The 18,958-nt window shown below is 35.9% G+C and overlaps 1 protein-coding gene across 2 annotated transcripts in view; it reads left to right on the top strand.

Annotated features, from left to right (window-relative positions):
* dock1 (dedicator of cytokinesis 1) overlaps positions 1–18,958 on the top strand; it is a 304,321-nt gene that overhangs the window by 274,383 nt on the left and 10,980 nt on the right. For both annotated transcript variants that reach the window (XM_058793231.1, XM_058793232.1), the window contains exons 45-48: positions 929–1,105; positions 1,777–1,860; positions 13,320–13,457; positions 17,994–18,139. In XM_058793231.1, coding sequence (XP_058649214.1) covers positions 929–1,105; positions 1,777–1,860; positions 13,320–13,457; positions 17,994–18,139 — 545 coding nt within the window. The remainder of the gene's footprint in view (positions 1–928; positions 1,106–1,776; positions 1,861–13,319; positions 13,458–17,993; positions 18,140–18,958) is intronic.

Raw genomic sequence — 18,958 nt, forward strand, 5'->3', positions numbered from 1 at the left:
TTGATTCATTACTTTCAGCAAGTCTGAAAACAATAGGAAAACAAAGCCAAAACTCTGACATTGTAGGCAGTTTAGAGATCCCGGACAGGAAAAAGAAGGATGCACGGTGACCCTAAGTGTTCAGTTCAGCTATAAAGCAGCTCTACAGAAGACAAATGCGATTCATTTAAGTTTTGTTCTCATCCGATAGCAGCAGTGCAGTCAAATCTATAATATTACTGAATATTAAGTATCTTTTAAACCCCCGAATCAAAACAGACCTGTCTTGCTCTCGCTACACTTCGTTATAGCAGACCTGGCCTGTCTAACTCTCTCTTTCCATCATGCTATTCTGATCATGTTGTCCAGAATCCGTCCTGTGCTGAGGGAATCGTGGTTACGTGTGCTGGCACGCATATTTGGCTGTGCAGCGGCTCTAGCATCATGTGATACCCAGACTGCATGCCCTGGTGTTTATCCGTTCTAATTTGCACCGTCTCTTTTTAGCTCTCCTTCTCACCGACTCGCCGCAATTGTTTTTTCTGACACTTCACGTGTGCTTTCGTTCTCATTAGCCTCCCTGGCACGAGTTTCCCGAGATAGATGCATCAGAGCGTCTGTTTCTCACATTGATTTCAGATCCTGTCACAGATGCATTACGAGAGCCAGATATTCGGAGAGAACATGTTAACCCATTCATTAGTCCATCAGTAAACGGTTCGGTGTTGAATATGACACATAATTTGACTTGAAAACCTGCTCTTGTTTTTTCGCTGCTCATTAGACGAGTTTGTTTGTTGGATTGCAACTTTGCGTGTTGCGTAACTGTAACGTGTTAGACAGCTGTAAGAGTCATCCTTTGCTGCTTTGCCTTGTAAATATTTCCTGCTTGTTTATTTTATTCCTAAATTATGTTGTGGTATATAAATGTTTTTGCTTCTTTCTGCAGGAGGAAATCAGTCCGCTGGAAAACGCTATGGAGACAATGCAACTGACCAATGAGAAAATCAACAACATGGTCCAGCGCCACTTAAACGACTCCAGCCTTCCCATCAACCCCCTCTCTATGCTCCTCAACGGCATCGTGGACCCAGCTGTCATGGGCGGCTTTGCTAATTATGAGAAGGTATGAGATTATTCTGGCAATTATTGCTAAATTGTTTTACGGCACAAAGATTAAACACACTGAACCAACAGAAGTTAATTGCATGAACTATTTTAACCATTTTATATCATGAAAGTCATCTCATCAAGGCTGCATTTATGAGATCACAAAAACAGTAAAATTGGGAAATATTTTTGCAACTCAAAATAGCCGTTTCCTATGAATGGGTTGAATAGGTGAATAGGCTGTGAATAGGTTTTCAAATGTAATTTATTCCTGTGATGTGATGTTAAATTTTCAGCATCGTTACTTCAGTATTCAGTGTCACATGATCCTTCAGAAATCATTCTAATATGCTGATTTTCTGCTTAAAACCATTTATTATTATTATCAATGTTGTAAATAGTCGTGCTGCTTCATATTTTGGTGGAAATATTTCTTTCAGGATTCTTTGAAGTACTGTTCATCCATCATAATCGATGAAGACCTCAACATCATTTAACTAGAACAACACAGAACAAAATAGAAATCTTTTTTAACATTATAAATGTCTTTACTGACACTTTTGATCAGTTTAATGCATCCTTGCTAAATAAAAGAGTATCTTTTTATCCCCAAACTTTTAAATGATAGTATATATTTAGAGGATTGTAGGTGTTTGTAACTTACAGTTGTTGTTTTGTCATCTATAGGCGTTTTTTACTGAGAAATACACCCAGGAACATCCAAATGACCAGGAGAAGATTGAAAAACTAAAGGATCTGATTGCCTGGCAGGTAATGTTATAATCAGAGCATGTATTAACAGCAGTTCTGGGTGATATTTGAATATCCATGAGGTATTTGCCATGATGATTGCTGTCAATATAAAATGAAGCAGTATTTTTAATGCATTTTTACTTGACGATTAAGTTTTCCAACAGCTTCTTCATCACATAAATATTACAGCATTGAGTTTGAGACTTTTAATAGCTTGTTTGATTGAAAGTTATGCAGCAATATGCTGTTATCTTTGGTAAATAAAATGCACTTTTGTAAATCGATTCAAGCTGTCCTTTCTCAAAGAATTTATTCAAAAAGTAAAACTCTGTATGTAACTTCTCTCATAAGTTTTCATAAGAAGCATGCACGATGTGAGATCACAGTTCTTCAGAAGATCTTAAAGCATCTGTCACGCAGTATAAATATCCAGCGTGAGGTTTTATTTAAAGGAAGGTCTCCCGGGGATTCACTGACGTACATCCACATGTTGATTGAAGCAGCACGTGTTTGGTGCTGCAAACCTATCATCAAATCTAAAGGCTTTTATCTCTCTGTACTTAGTCAAAACACTGATGATGGTTATAGGGCAGAGCAACACATCAAATCCTCCTGCTGTCTTGCCTGTGAGATTGTGTATGTGTGAGATAGAGATTTACTAAAGATGATCTTTAACGCTGATTAAGCTTAATTTATAGCTCTTTAGTGAGAAATGTATCCCACACCAGTGACAAATACTTTTTAATTTCTCCAAAAACAACATCTGCTGTGTGTCGTACAGCACAATAACATGTCGCTCGCTGACGGCTCTTTTTGTGTTTTTTTTTTTTTTTTTTTTTTTTAGAGAATTAACCCTTGCGCTGTGCTGAAAATCCTTTAATTAGGCATTCCAGGACAAAAATGACCGCCTTTTAAAAAATTGCTTGTAAATCTCTCATTATACTCTATTATCATCAAATCTTGGATTCAATCTTTTTGTTAACTTGTCTTCTTTCAATTAGCAAAGGTAAAGTGATTAGTCATAGGCCTCATTCACTCTTAAAAATAAAGGTGCTTAAAAGGTTCTTCACAACGATGCCATAGAAGAGCCATTCAGTCAAAGAACCATCTCTTTCTTATCTTTTTATAATCTGAAGAACCTTCTTTCACCACAAAGATCCTTTTGTGAAACAGAATGGTTCTTCAGATGTTATTAAAGGTTCTTTATGGAACCATTTAGACAAAAAAGTTCTTTATTTTTAAGAGTGTTGATCTGAGTTTTTGAGTGAAAAAAGCATTTGTGGATAATTTTGGCAATTATTACCAAAAATCATCAATGAGGCCTACAATCGTCTATTTTCAAAAATAAATCTAAAACCTGTGCCAACTGAAAGAAATCAAGTTGATAAAAAGATTGAATCCAGTATTTTGAAATATAACATAATGAGAGATTTATAAGCAATGTTTTTGTAGACGGGTCATTTTTGACCCGAACACTACAAGTGAAGATGGCTGTTCACACAGAACATGTTTTTCCATTCTAGCGTGGTACTTTTCTGTTGTTTTTCTGTGTAAATGCGTTACACAAACCTGTATAACCATTGCGCTCGGTTCTTGCATTGTCTTGCACATGAGCACCTTGTTTTAAGATGCTGTGTCAAGTTAAGATACGCCGCTCGTCATTGTCAGTTACAAAACAGTGGACCAATCAGAGGACCTCTGTGGCGGAGCAAGCGTTACAAGCTTTTATTTACAGTAGCAAGTTGGCTTGGCAATTGTTTTATTTGATGACAACATGGTGGAGGAGGCACTGTTATTTCCATTATTGCATCACGTCTCAAAAACCCGTTTCGAGGCCCTCGTGTTCAACACTTCGCTTTTTTAAAAAAACATTCCTGAGCACTGCATCTCACGTTTTAGATGCACAGACACAATACGACCCCTAACAACGTGGGAAAGAAATCCTAAAAAACACACACTATCCAAATTATTATTATTATTTTGTTTTTGTGACGTTGTTATATCCTGTGTGAGCAAAGTCAGTAAGATTACACACAAAAACTAGTATTTTCAGGAAAGAAAATAAAAATTCTCCGGGTCAAAATGACCTGGTTAAAACAATTTTCTCCTCTTTTTATATTTTATCACATTAATTGCAATGTTTTGGCCTTTCGCTTTTGGAAAAGATTGTAATGGCTATGAACTTTTCTATTAATCGCATAAAGGCAGTCATGGAAATGCATTGGTTAAAATGTGTTGAAGCAGATTTCACAAGAGAGCAGTTTTATGCGTCTCCTGTTTGACTTTGACTTGTTCTCTGTCGTATGTGTGATGAATAGTCATCAGTCTGACCAGCTGTCTGAGCGTTCAGCCTGTTTGTCTGATCTGGCCGCACGTCGTATATAGTTACTCTCAGCACATAAACGCTTCTGTTGCGTAATGGTTATTGAAGGACTCGTTCTCTTCAGGGACGTGGACAGAAATGTAACGACAGAGAGAGGCTGTTGTGTCAATGTGTTTTCAGGCAGATGAAAAGAAAGACGGCCGCTGATGAGCTTTTCTGTGAGCAGAACAGATGTGAGGTATTGATGTAACTCTATATATTTTGTTCGAGGGATAGAAAACAAACCTGTCAAACTCTGCTGTAGATTCAACACATCTGCTGATGTGTGTTTGCGTTCCTGAATGTGTGGAGATTCATGGTTGTCTCGTCTTGAGGGAGATGGCAACAAGTTTTGATGCTTTTGATTAGTTGTCATCTACAAATTACAAATGTGTCATTAAAACTGGTGCCTTTCACATTCAAGAAAATCAAGCTGCAAGATTTTAAATATTGTATAAGAACAAGCATATTTAGTGTGCCATGTCAAGCTAAAAAAAAATACACATTAGGTAATATATTAGGTGCAGTTTAACAATTAATGCATTAGTAATCAAAAACCACAAATAAACAACAGCTGTTTACATTATTTATCTCAGTGAATTTTATGTAATTGCTAATTTATAAATACACTGTTAATTCACATTTACATCATTGATGCTTAACATTGGAATGCAATTTTTCCTTTATTTTGTATTTTATTACTTGTGTATTTATTTCTAAATACATTTAAAATATATTCAAAGACAGTTATTACATAATAGACTACTAGCATTTTTTCTATATTATATCAAAAAATAGTATTTTTTTTTAATACAGAAAATTTCATTTTTCCATATTTGTTTACAAACAAGTGTTTATTTGATAATGCAGCAGGGTTATTAGTTAACTAAAACTAAAATTAAAACAATTAAAAACATATTTGTTACTTTAAATAAAATAAATGTTAACTGAAATAAAATATTAAAAAAATATTTATATATATTTTTTTATTATTATTATTTTAGCTTGTTGCCAAAGCAATATTTCTCATTTTATTTAGTTTAACTTGATGTGAAATTAAAATGAATAAAATAAGCTATATCGACAAAAATGCGCACAAAAATGGCAAACACACACAACAATATTACTTTAAAAATAAATGAGAAATATAAAAATTAAAACTGATTCGAAATGTTTACATAAACTAAATAGACTAATAAACTACAGTATTATCTCAGTGATACTATAGACATGCAGCAACAGAAGTTGGAGAAAAATACATTTAAAAACAAGATAAAGCATTTTTGATATGCAGTTTAGAATGCTTGCGATGACAAAGTAAAAGTCATTATTTACACATTAAAGAGAGATCGTTTTGTAAAACAACGTAAATGTGTTTCTGACATGATAAAGGCTGTTTGTTGAATGTATCAATCATCTTTTTTTGACTGCAGCTTTTTATAATACTTTATTTCTTCTCACGTATTCATGCCAGGTCAGGACATTTGCACGAGATGAGTTACAGCAGCTGTCATCCTGTCACAGAATGAAATGCATCTCATGCTTTGTCTTACCTCAGATGTGTTTTAAAGACATGTTTCTCTGCAAAGATGACGACAAGCTGAGTCCCACAAATCAATTGTAGAGACGACATGAAACGCGCTTCAGAAAAGCTCTGTCTTTATTTAGACAGAGAAACGGCTATGAAATCCTCAGTTTTCTCAGAAATGTTTTCTCTCACCACATTATTCACACTTATAAGTTCAATTGTTATAGATTTGACAGCGTTCAGCTCATTTATACGAGCAAATGATGAACATTTAATGACTGTAATGTTTATGCAATCACAGACGAACACTTTAACTGTGCAGAGTTTGTGTTTGACAGCACAAAAGGAACCCAAAGCCACTTTTCCGGTGAGCTTTTGTGGCGATCAATCCGCCCCGTCCTGAAGGTAGAAGAGGCCATGTGTACATTTTTCACATGCTGCTGTCAGACCCGCTGACACTGAAGTCGTGTAAACAGCGGTGGAAAGGCAGGACAATCCCCCTGCAGATTTCAGCTTTTGATTAAGTTTGCTTTCCCTGTTTGGTCTCAGAGCACGGCTGGGTCTCTTTTATACTGGACTCGGCTGATCTGTGTGAACGTGCTGCTCTCCCAGCTGTTATTCACAGAAGTCAGGTGTTTTTATTTGCTCCGCTTCATTCATGTTAGCCTGCATCTTTCACACTGAGAAAAACACTTAACTCAGGCAAGAGCAGGAGCTTCAGCTGGTAACGTAGCATGAGGATCTGGTGAGTTTATTGGATGTTAACTCTAACAATAATTCTAACTCTAGCACTCTCTATTCTAATTATATTCTTTAAAAAAAAAAAAAAAAAAAAACTTGCACTATTTATTTACCGCTTGTTTTCTAATCATTTTGTATTCTCTCTATTTGTTTTCTTTTTATTTATTATACAAGTAACAAAAGCAAAAAAAGGCCTCTAACACTAGCTTGCTCTATTCTTTTTCTATTCTGTCTGTTCTCGTTTTATTTAATATAAAACGGATAGTTCCGGTCCTTGGGGTTTATTGCTTTATATAATTTTTTTTTTTTTAAGCTGGCTACGTGTACTGCGTTAAGCTAACTGAGACTTGCTATAGCACTTGCATATCATTGCTCTTTTGTTGATTTTGATTGCTTCCATTGCCCTCATTTGTAAGTCGCTTTGGATAAAATGTAAATGTTAACGAGAAGCAATTCATCCAGCGCTGTGTTGATGGACTCTGTGATGATGCATGTGAAAAATCAAAGCATGCATACAGTATCTCTATGCCAGCTTGCATTATCATAAATATTGCAAAAACGTCATGGCACACTTACTTTCAGAGCCACTATGTGATACTTGATTAGTTTTAGGACAGATCACAAGAATTTAGACTTGTACATGAACTCCAGATGAGCTCAGACAATCTCAGATGTTGCTTCACTCATAAGTTCACAAGTGCTTAAGTTTTAATTTTTTACTTTTGCATATTTGTAAATATTTTTTTGCCTTTATAGAATAGTACACAATGACCATAAGCAGATTTGCAGACAATTTCCTGATTAATGACTAGTTTTTGTTTGTATTTCATTTTAAAGAGAATAAAGACTACAACCTTTTATTTTGCTATATTTGTTTATATGAAAAATGTTTTTTGTTTTGTTTTTTTCAGCAGAACATAGAAGATCTTTTAAAGAATGTTGGGAACCAAACAACCAGGGTTATTATTAGGGGTGTGCAGCGACGCCAGTATTTGTTTTTGTACTGAACAAATATGCCATGTTTAACTAAAATATCTATATTTTTATGATTATAACGTTTATTTAAATATCATCTTACAGTCGGAGCCGAGACCCTTGTATAGGCAGTGCTTCGAGATGTAGCGCGATTATGATTCAGGGAACGTGAGTTCGAGTGCCATTTTGGGGACCTTTCGTGATCCGATATTTACATATCTTCTAATTAAAACAGTAAGGGTTCTTATGCCGTTTAGAAATATGGAAATTGATTTAAGTAATTTCCAGGAAATGCATGGAAAAAGGCTTGGAAGTAGCCTAAATGAATGAGAAATTACTGCGTTGTAATTTTAGCGGTTTATGTAAAAAAACATGATTTCCTTTGGCTCACCGGTTCCTGCGCAGTTTAAAAAAGTATTTCACTTAAGTAATTTGCAGGTCTGGAAAAGTATGGAAAAAAAAAAAAGAGAACAGTAGCTGTAGCCGATGGAAAAATATTTGTGTTTCGACTATTTGCCCAATTCAGTGTTCTAAAACATAAAATTAATTTCTAAAAATAAATTGATCATACAAGTAGAGAGCTTGACAAACGTTTAGTAATCATCTGAACACGAATTAATTCAAGGCGCACTTTTTCATTACACGGAACTCTTTAAGCAGTCTTTTTTTATTGTTTTTATTTTTTGAACTTCACTAAACAAATGTGCGTGTGCCACGCAAACCAGCAAACGATAAAGAAGCAAACATGTAGGCCTAGTAGAAATTGTATCTGTATCTAAGCTGATTATTAGCCTACTCTTGACAGAGAGCCAGTTTGTTTTTTGAGAGACACGCAACGCAGCTGTTTGATTGGTCATCGCGCTGCGCTTAGTCCATTCATTCGTGTATCATATCGTAGCCTATAAAGTTTAAATCATTGCCTTTTAAATATACACAAATAATAGAATGTGTATGATGTATTATTTTAGTTGATGTTACTCTTGCCAAGCTCTGATTTCTGAGAGATCCACGGAGAGGCAACAGCAAGCGGTGTTTGATTTGCGCTCTTTTCATTCATAAAGTTTAAATTCATTCACTTCACACACTCATTATTGCGTGACTTTAGAGGTTTGTGTAAAATATCGCGCTGATCCCCTGGCTCACCTGTTATCTAGCAAACACCAGACTGTGCTGCAGCCTCAGCCGAATATTCGGACAGAATTATTCGTTGTCCATTATTCGTTTTTGAAGCCATTATCCGTGCCTTTCCGAATAAGGTATTCGGTTTCGGGCACACCCCTAGTTATTATAGTTAACTATAACTAAAAAAAAAAATGTTACTTGAACTAAAATACGTTTTGTTACTTGAAATAAAATACAAAATAGATTTATTTTAATTTAGTTCAACTTGATGCACTAACATAACTAAAATGAAAATCAGGAATTAAAATAAATGAAAAATGAAAGAAACAACTAAATGACTAAAAATGTAACAAATTTTAATAAAAATATAAAGATAACTGATTCAACAATAAAAAAGTATATAAAAATATATAAAATAAATAATATATTATTATTATTATTATTATTATTATTTAAATAATAACTATAATCGTTTCTCAATAATACTAAAATAACACTCCAAACAACACTGGAGCCCATTGACTTAAAGACTCTCTGTACATTTGTGTTTTCTGTTCAAACCCACTTCTGGAGGACCCCAGTGTGTTGTTGAGTTGAGCTCCAATCCTAATCAATCTCGCCTAAATAAACTCAGCAGGATTACTAGAAACTTCATCATGCGCATGAGCTTGGGTGTTTGTACCACTTGTTCTACCATTTATAACAGGAAGATATTCAAAGTGAAGGAAAGTGTTGTTGTTCTCATTCCGTGTCCATATGTGCTCATCAGTTTTATTTTCAGTCAGAGTTAGTGGGTGAGGCGTATGTGTAGTTGTGTTTGTGTGATTTGGCAGCCTGCTTATATAGTGGTTTTGCCGCTCTGCCGCCTACCCAGAATTCCCTCACTCTGATCGTGTTATAAAGGTCTGGGTTTCCCTGGAGACACGAGCGGCGCTGCTCTATCTGTCTGCATCTCTGTCTCCTTTAGAAATTCCCCGCGGTGCTAACAACCCTTATTAAAGCGGGAATCCTCTCCCGACTGTTGAACTGCAGGAGGATCTGAACAAACTCCGCATCGCTTCTGTATTATGTAGAATTCAGTGCTCGAGTTGGAGAAATCGTGCTACAGTATATTGTGTATTTAATCAGGGAGATATAGAATTATTTAGCATAAATTATCCTTATGTACATTTGTTGGGATAGGACAATATTTGGCCGAGATACAACTATTTGAAAATCTGGAATCTGAGGGTGCAAAAAAATCTAAATATTGAGAAAATCGCCTTTAAATTTGTCCAAATGAAGTTCTTAGCAATGCATATACCTAACTTCATTTTTGATTTTGATATATTTATGGTAAGAAATTTACAAAATATCTTCATGGAATATGATCTTTATTTAATATCCTAATGATTTTTGGCGTAAAAGACAAATCGATAATTTTGACCCATACAATGTATTTTTGGCTACTGCTACAAATATACCCCAGCGACTTAATACTTTTTTTTATGGTCCAGGGTCACATACAGTGGGTATGGAAAATATTCAGACCCCCTTAAATTTTTCACTCTTTGTTATATTGCAGCCATTTGCTAAAATCATTTAAGTTCTTTTTTTTTTCCTCATTAATGTACACACAGCACCCCATATTGACAGAAAAACACAGAATTGTTGACATTTTGCAGATTTATTAAAAAGAAAAACTGAAATATCACATGGTCCTAAGTATTCAGACCCTTTGCTCAGTATTTAGTAGAAGCACCCTTTTGATCTAATACAGCCATGAGTCTTTTGGGAAAGATGCAACAAGTTTTTCACACCTGGATTTGGGGATCCTCTGCCATTCCTCCTTGCAGATCCTCTCCAGTTCTGTCAGGTTGGATGGTAGCGTTGGTGGACAGCCATTTTAGGTCTCTCCAGAGATGCTCAATTGGGTTTAAGTCAGGGCTCTGGCTGGGCCATTCAAGAACAGTCACGGCGTTGTTGTGAAGCCACTCCTTCGTTATTTTAGCTGTGTGCTTAGGGTCATTGTCTTGTTGGAAGGTAAACCTTGGCCCAGTCTGAGGTCCTGAGCACTCTGGAGAAGGTTTTGTCCAGGATATCCCTGTACTTGGCCGCATTCATCTTTCCCTCGATTGCAACCAGTCGTCCTGTCCCTGCAGCTGAAAAACACCCCACAGCATGATGCTGCCACCACCATGCTTCACTGTTGGGACTGTATTGGACAGGTGATGAGCAGTGCCTGGTTTTCTCCACACATACCGCTTAGAATTAAGGCCAAAAGTTCTATCTTGGTCTCATCAGACCAGAGAATCTTATTCAGGTGTTTTTAGCAAACTCCATGCGGGCTTTCATGTGTCTTGCACTGAGGAGAGGCTTCCGTCGGGCCACTCTGCCATAAAGCCCCGACTGGTGGAGGGCTGCAGTGATGGTTGACTTTCTACAACTTTCTCCCATCTCCCGACTGCATCTCTGGAGCTCAGCCACAGTGATCTTTGGGTTCTTCTTTACCTCTCTCACCAAGGCTCTTCTCCCCGATAGCTCAGTTTGGCGGACGGCCAGCTCTAGGAAGGGTTCTGGTCGTCCCAAACGTCTTCCATTTAAGGATTATGGAGGCCACTGTGCTCTTAGGAACCTTAAGTGCAGCAGAAATTGTTTTGTAACCTTGGCCAGATCTGTGCCTTGCCACAATTCTGTCTCTGAGCTCTTCAGGCAGTTCCTTTGACCTCATGATTCTCATTTGCTCTGACATGCACTGTGAGCTGTAAGGTCTTATATAGACAGGTGTGTGGCTTTCCTAATCAAGTCCAATCAGTATAATCAAACACAGCTGGACTCAAATGAAGGTGTAGAACCATCTCAAGGATGATCAGAAGAAATGGACAGCACCTGAGTTAAATATATGAAAGGGTCTGAATACTTAGGACCATGTGATATTTCAGTTTTTCTTTTTTAATAAATCTGCAAAAATGTCAACAATTCTGTGTTTTTCTGTCAAAATGGGGTGCTGTGTGTGCATTAATGAGGAAAAAAAATGAACTTAAATGATTTTAGCAAATGGCTGCAATATAACAAAGAGTGAAAAATGTAAGAGGGTCTGAATACTTTCCGTACCCACTGTATGTCATAGACACAGAAATCTAGACTTGTGTCAGTTTGCTCATCTGATGTCTGTGTCATGGACGTATTTGTACTGGAAAACAAGACAAAAACACTGAGGTAGAAAATTGTTACATAGTGTTTCTGTTCTTTTCGGAGATAAAACAAAAGTATGGGTTTTTTTTTGAGAGGTTTAAAAATTCTGAAGAGAAGCTTGATGTCTTTACTTTCATGGTTGATGACCATTTTGACGTGAACATGAGAAAGTGCTCCTCTCCATCGCATTGCACTGCATTGCATCAGTCGAACGTGAAGCTTGTTGGAGTTTATTTGGTTCAGAGATACCTCATCTTTATAGAGCTCTGATTTACTCTCATGTCTGGAGACAGCAGCACCTCTCTTGCAATTAGCTAAGCAGTTCAGATTGTGTGTGTGTGTGTTCAGCACTACTGTATCCTTCTGATGTATTATATTATGCTTTATTCTGTACATTCAGATTAGCAGGAGACTTTAGCAGGAGTCATATTTGAGAGAGAACACAATGCTTTGTGCGATGAGTGTTTGTGCACAAAGGTTTGTTTTAAATCCTGTGTAATATGATCCGTCTTTCACTGTAGCTTGCAAATAAAGCCAGCGCCAGTGCTTTAGTGGCTGTGTTCCTGTTTTATGTGTCTGTCAGGCCAGAGGTTTTATGTAGAAGACAGAAAATTGAACCTCAGAGTGGTATTTCAGGCCGAGGTGAATCACTGTGCCTGATTCACAGGCAACAGAGAGGCTTGAGTAAATCAGTCCAGAAGAGCTGCAGGTTACGTCTCACTCCGACAGCAGGAAGACAGCGTGGGGCAAATCGAGTTGATTAGTGACGTTGACATTTGCAGTGAATGCTTAGTGATTTGATTTCATTTAATTTACAGTATTTATTTATCTTGATTAATGTAATTCATTAATATTCAGTTGTTCTTTATGATGTCATTGTTCCATTTTTAATTTATATGAATTTGAATCTTTTTATATTTATTTATTTATATTTTATTTTACTGTATAGACACGTTTATGCATTTATAGTGAATAATAGACTATAAAAATGTGCTTTTATATATTGCTTTGTAACCAATTGTGTATTTGTCAAAACGGCGATAGAGGTTAGCGAGAAAAAATAAATAAAGTAATAAGTATATTAAATAAAAGTATATTTATGGTATTGGGTTTAGAAAGATGCTTGTAGTTGCATGTTAAAGAGACGAAAATGCTTTATTTTTTTCCCTCACATACTGTATTCACATAGGTTGATTTTTGGGGTAAATGCTCAGTTATTTTGTTTAGTTTACATTGGATTATCAAACTAACAATGAACAACAGCTATTTACAGTACTTGTTTATCTAGGTTAATGGTAATGCTAATTTATGAATATACAGTTGTTAGTTTTTGTCATTTTGGTTGTAATGTTTCCTTGATTTTATTTTACTGTAGATCTCTGACTAAACTTAAAAGTATTTATATAATAAAGCTATTTATTTTAAAGAGCATGTATGGTATTGGGTAAACACTTGTTTGATGCCATTTGTTGATTCCTGTCAGTGTGAATGCTTAGTCATTTTTTTCTTAAATTTTATGTAAGATTGTGGTTTAATTGCTTTGCTTTTGTTTGTGTGTGCGTGCGTCTCGTTCAGATCCCGAACCTGGCTGAAGGAGTTCGTATCCACGGCGAGAAGGTGACGGAGGCTCTTCGTCCGTTTCACGAGCGTTTGGAGGCGTGTTTCAGGCAGCTGAAAGAGAAGGTGGAGAAGCAGTACGGCATCAGAACACTAGTGAGTCCCACCAGGCAGTCACTTTCCAAATCATGCTGCATCATGCCTTCATCATTCACTCAGCCATAACCGTCAGCCTTCACGCATTCATGGATGTTCTTCATCACAGCTTGCTTGCATGCATCATATGACCTCAGGATGGACTCTTACCTCACGATACAAACAGATCACTGTGAACTATTACACGCATTCTGTGTCTGCATGCATGTTTGTCTGCATTTGTCTGTGTTGGGTCTTGGTTTGCTGTCTTGGTTTCTTCCTCACAATCTTGGGATGCTATTTTGATTTGCTCACTGGGCATTATTATTTAAATATGCTGCTTTATAAAGATAAGCTGCTTGGAAATTTGTATTGTGAAAAGCACTAAAGAAATTTAGTAGTGAATGAAGTCATGGCAGCTGTTAGATTATTATGAGGCATTGTGCAAGTGCAGTTTTAAATGCTGTTAATGCTTTAATAGAGCTGTATGTCTGGCAAATTTTCCAAGGTAACTATGAAAATCCTAACAGTAACTCGTAGTATTATCAGACTGAATACTTTTTTTTTCATCCTCTACAACATTAAAATATGCATGTAAAAATAAGTACTTTTAAGCAATTTTGTTGTAAAACAAAATTTTTAACAACTTTGTGTTCAAAATTAATTCTGTAATCATTATTAATTATGAAAAATTGACACCAATTTTGAAAATACATAATGTAGGAAATCTGTTGTTTCCACCGTGGAATAAAAATCTTTTTTTTTTCTTTTTTTTTTTTAATTTTCTTGCAAAATTGCATTTCTCTCACAATTCTTCAGACTTGCAATTTCTAAATCAGGAAGTTCAAATTGTGAGGGAGATACTCAGAACTGTAAAAAAAAAAAAAAATCAGAATTGCAAAGTAAAAAGTCGCAATTACCTTTTTTTTTATGTGGCGGAAAAAAAAAAATTGTGAGATATAAACTTGGAATTCAATGGAAAAAAAGAATTGTGAGGAAAAAATTTTATCTAACAGTTCAGACTTTGTTCAAGTCCATATTGCTAGAAAGGCGCAATTACCTTTTTTTTTTTTTTTTTTATTCCATGGTGGAAACAGGAAAATAACCACTTGAAAGATTTCTATGGAAGCCTAAGAAAATTTCTGTCTGCACACACACATATTTTATATATTTTAATTAATATTCTTTTTTAATCAGTGCTATTATGTTGTTAATCAGATTATGATTTATCAGATTATGATGGTTTATCATCAAAATTGTCTTCCCTATAAGCCTGGAAATTTTTTGTAACACCTGCCACCAACTTAATCAAGTAAATCATCAGTGCTGTTATTGAGACTCATTACCTTTTAATTAGGTCTAACCTCACTGACAAAAGATGGCAGTCAATGCTACATTTAATTTACTTTTTTTTTTTTTTTAAATACCCTATTATTATTATTTAGTATGACCTTGTATGAAAAGAAAAAGATAAGTTACTTAATACAGCATAGTTTTAATATATGATTGACTCATTTTCTAAAACCTTTAGATTAAAATGCTTTTGCTATTGTATAATGTACAGTTTAAAACATCTTACCTTCTTCCTTTTACAAAAAAGTATCCATATTCACATTAAAAAAAAATTGTGTGTAGCAGAAATAAATAAGATTTGTAATTGTATTAATGCTACTGTTGAATGATAATTGATATATTAAATTAGTTTTTTAATGATAATATGTCTTTGCATTTTGGAAATCAGGTTTGATATACTTGAGACAAAAAATGCATATTTTTTCAGGGCATTTAATGTTATATGTTCTGTATATACTGTATGTGTATATATACAGTATCTCACAAAAGTGAGTACACCCCTCAGATTTCAGCAAACATTTTAGTATCTCTTCTCAAGGGACAATACTACAGAACTCACCTGTTCCCCACTCATACTGGTCTGAAAATCTGCCCGCACGGCGTGTGAGAAAATCTGCCCGCACGCATTTGTGAGAAAATCAAGCTGCACGCATTTGTGAGAAAATTTAGCCAAGTTTCCTCATAAAAAGGCAAATGAGTCTCACAGTTGCAACACACAATACATATATTTGTCCATACCTCTGCATTTTCTCTCAAATAGAGTTTTGTATTTGCGAATCATTTTGCGTTTGTTTGCAAGTCGAGTTTTTCTTTGCAAAGCAGATTGGGTTTATTTGCAAAACACTGGATTTGTTTGATGAATATTGGCACAAAAATCACTCCATACTCAGCTCCCCGGTACCAGCAGCACTCATGCCACGCTTGACTGTAGGCAAGATACAATTTTCTTGGTGCTCCTCACCAGGGCATCACCACACATGCTGGACACCATCTGAGCCAAACAAGCGTACCTTAGACTCATCAGACCACAGGACATGGTTCCAGTAAGTCATGCTCTTGACCAGGTTGTCTTCAGCAAACTGTTTGCAGGCTTTCTTGTGAGCCAGCTTCAGAAGAGGCTTCCTTCTGGGATGACGGCCATGCAAACTGACTAGTTGCAGTGTGCGGAGTATGGTCTGAGCACTGACAAACTGACCTTCACTTCTGTAACCTCTAAAGCAATGCTGGCAGCACTCATGCATCTGTTTTTGAAGCCAGCTTCTGCACCTAAAGCACAGCACGAGGACCTAACTTCTTTGATCGACCCTTGCGAGGCCTGTTCTGAGTGAAACCTGTCTTGGAAAACCTCTGTATGCCACTGGCCACTGTACTGTAACTTAGTTCCAGGGTGTTACCGAACTTCTAGGCCATCTTTGTGGAGAGCAGCGTTTCTGATTCTCAAATCCTCAGAGAGTTCTTTGTCATGAGGTGCCATGTTGAACATCCAGTGGTCAGTATGAGAGAACTGTACTCAAAGCACCAAATTTTAACTGCTCTAAAACAAGATACACAAATTTGTATGGTCCTGTCAAACAGACAAAAACATGAACATGATGAATAGGACATGTGGCTTTGCATGGTTAAACAACATATAACTGTTATCACGTAGGGTGGACTCACTTTTGTAGCCAGTTATTTAGACAATAATGGCTATATGTTGAGTTATTTTTAGAGGACAGTAAATTTGTACTGCTATACAAGCTGCACATTGACTACTCTAAAATATATCCAAGTTTCATTTCTATAGTATTGTCCCATGAAAAGAGATACTAAAATGTTTGCTGAAATCTGAGGGTTGTACTCATTTTGTGAGATACTGTGTATATATACATACCTATACATACCTATGTATACACATATATATATATATATATATATATATATATATATATATATATACACATACACACACAGACTTTTATTTTTAATTTTTTCACTGCATTTGGTGTGGAAAACCTTAACTTGTATGAATGCGGTCTGGCATTGCATTGTCTTCAGTATAGAAAAGTAGAGTGAAAGTTTCCACAGCTGTATTTGGAGAAGCACTGAGTGAATGTGAGTCGTTCTAACTGTGACAAAGACATTCCCAAACACGCTGTAAAGAATCACGCCTCTCCTCCGGTCCAAACAGACATGCTGAGATCCCTGACAGGAGAATGCTGGGAGTCCTTAGGAGAGAATGAGATACGGGGAAAAAAAGAGTACGGCAGACAGGTAGAGAAAGAGAGCGAACGCGTGAGAGAGAGAGACAGATAGTTGCTGTAGCTGACAGTTATTGATCACCGTGCTCTGCCAAGGTGCTAGAATTAGCAGCGAAGCTTCTGTACAGTGTGTGAAAGACTGAGAACGTGATCTGTGCTACATATATCTGTTTCAAGGACAGCGCAGGACAGGAGGAAGATAAGGAAGATATGAGCGGTTCATAATCACATCTATATGAGATTCACACAGAAAGAGGCAAAGACTGTATTAAAGCAATGAGAATCAGCAAAACCATACTCACGCTTGGCCTGTTTGCAGCAGGAATCTACTGTTATATTGCTGTCTGTCGAGGCAGTGTGTGGTCTGAACTCTTAAAGGGATAGTTCACCCAAAAATTAAAATTCTGTCATTACTTACTCACCCTCATATCGTTCCGAACCCATAAGACCTTCGTTCATCTCCGGAACACAAATTAATATATTTTTGATGAATTCCGAGAGCTCTCTGGCCCTCCCATAGACAGCAAGGATCCTAACACGATTGAGGCTCAGAAACGTAGTAAGGACATCGTTAAAATAATCCATGTGACATCAGAGGTTCAACCGTAATTTTACGAAGCTACGAGAATACATTTTGTGCAACAAAAAAAAAACACTTTATTCGACAATTCATCTTCTCCACATCTCCCTGGTATGGACACGGATATGTTGTTTACGCACAGATCAAAGCATAAACAACATATCTGATTACGTATGTTGCATACGTTGCCAGGGTGATTTTTGTTTTCTTTGTGCACAAAACGTATTCTCATAGCTTGGTTAGCCAATCACAACAGAGGTCATTTAGTGTTAGGAGAGGGGAAAAAGGGTCATAAAAACTAAATCATGACTATTTTGGTGCAAGAAAGTGTCCTGTATTGGCCTTTTTTTAAAGAACCGATGAAATGTCATGATGTTGTTTCAGCCTCCCGTGTCGGACGAGCGGCGGGGCAGTCGGCCGCGTTCAATGGTTCGCTCCTTCACCATGCCGTCGTCTCAGAGGCCGCTGTCTGTCGCGTCTGTGACCTCCATATCATCAGACAACTCTCCCTCCAGACCAGGATCAGACGGGTAAACACACACACACACACACTCACACACTGCTAGAGCAATATATCTGCAGATATTTCACCTTTACTGCTTTCTTTCATTCATTCTTTCATACGTTTTAGAATGCATTAAATTGATCAAAACTTACAGTAAAGACACTTATAATATTACAAAAGATTTCTATTGCAAATAAATGCTGTTCTTTGCCTTTCTATTCATCAAACATGCCTGAAAAAAAGTAACTTTCTACAAAAATATGAAGCAGCCACAACTGTTTTCAACATTGATAATCAGAAATGTTTCATTAGCAGCAAATTAGCATATTAGAATGATTTCTGAAGTGATGATGCTGAAAATTCAGCTTTGATCACAAAAATAAATTACATTCTAAAATGTATTCAAATAGAAAACAGTTATTTTAATTTGTAATATTTCACAGTATTACTGTTTTTACTTTATTTTTGATCAAATAAATACAGCCTTCATGAGCAGAAGAGACATCTTTTAAGAACATTAAAAATCTTATTGGTCCCTAAAATTTTAAACAATAGCAGTATTATTAGTTAGGTATTATTATTTAGGGTATTTTTATGTAATATAAATAAGTAAATATATATGTATATATATTTTTTAAAATTTAAATAAAAATTGTTTAAGTTGAAGTACTAAAATAACTAATACTAAATAAACTAAACAAAACTTAATAAGAACTATATAGATATATTTACAAAAACAAATAAAAAAACTACAAAATAGCAAAAACTTTAAATAAAATTACAATAAAATCAAAGAACATGAAGAAATTCAAAATATTAACAAAAGGTATGATAGAATATTTGC

This window comes from Onychostoma macrolepis, chromosome 12 (assembly GCF_012432095.1).
Source record: "Onychostoma macrolepis isolate SWU-2019 chromosome 12, ASM1243209v1, whole genome shotgun sequence".
Classification (NCBI taxonomy): Eukaryota; Metazoa; Chordata; class Actinopteri; order Cypriniformes; family Cyprinidae; genus Onychostoma; species Onychostoma macrolepis.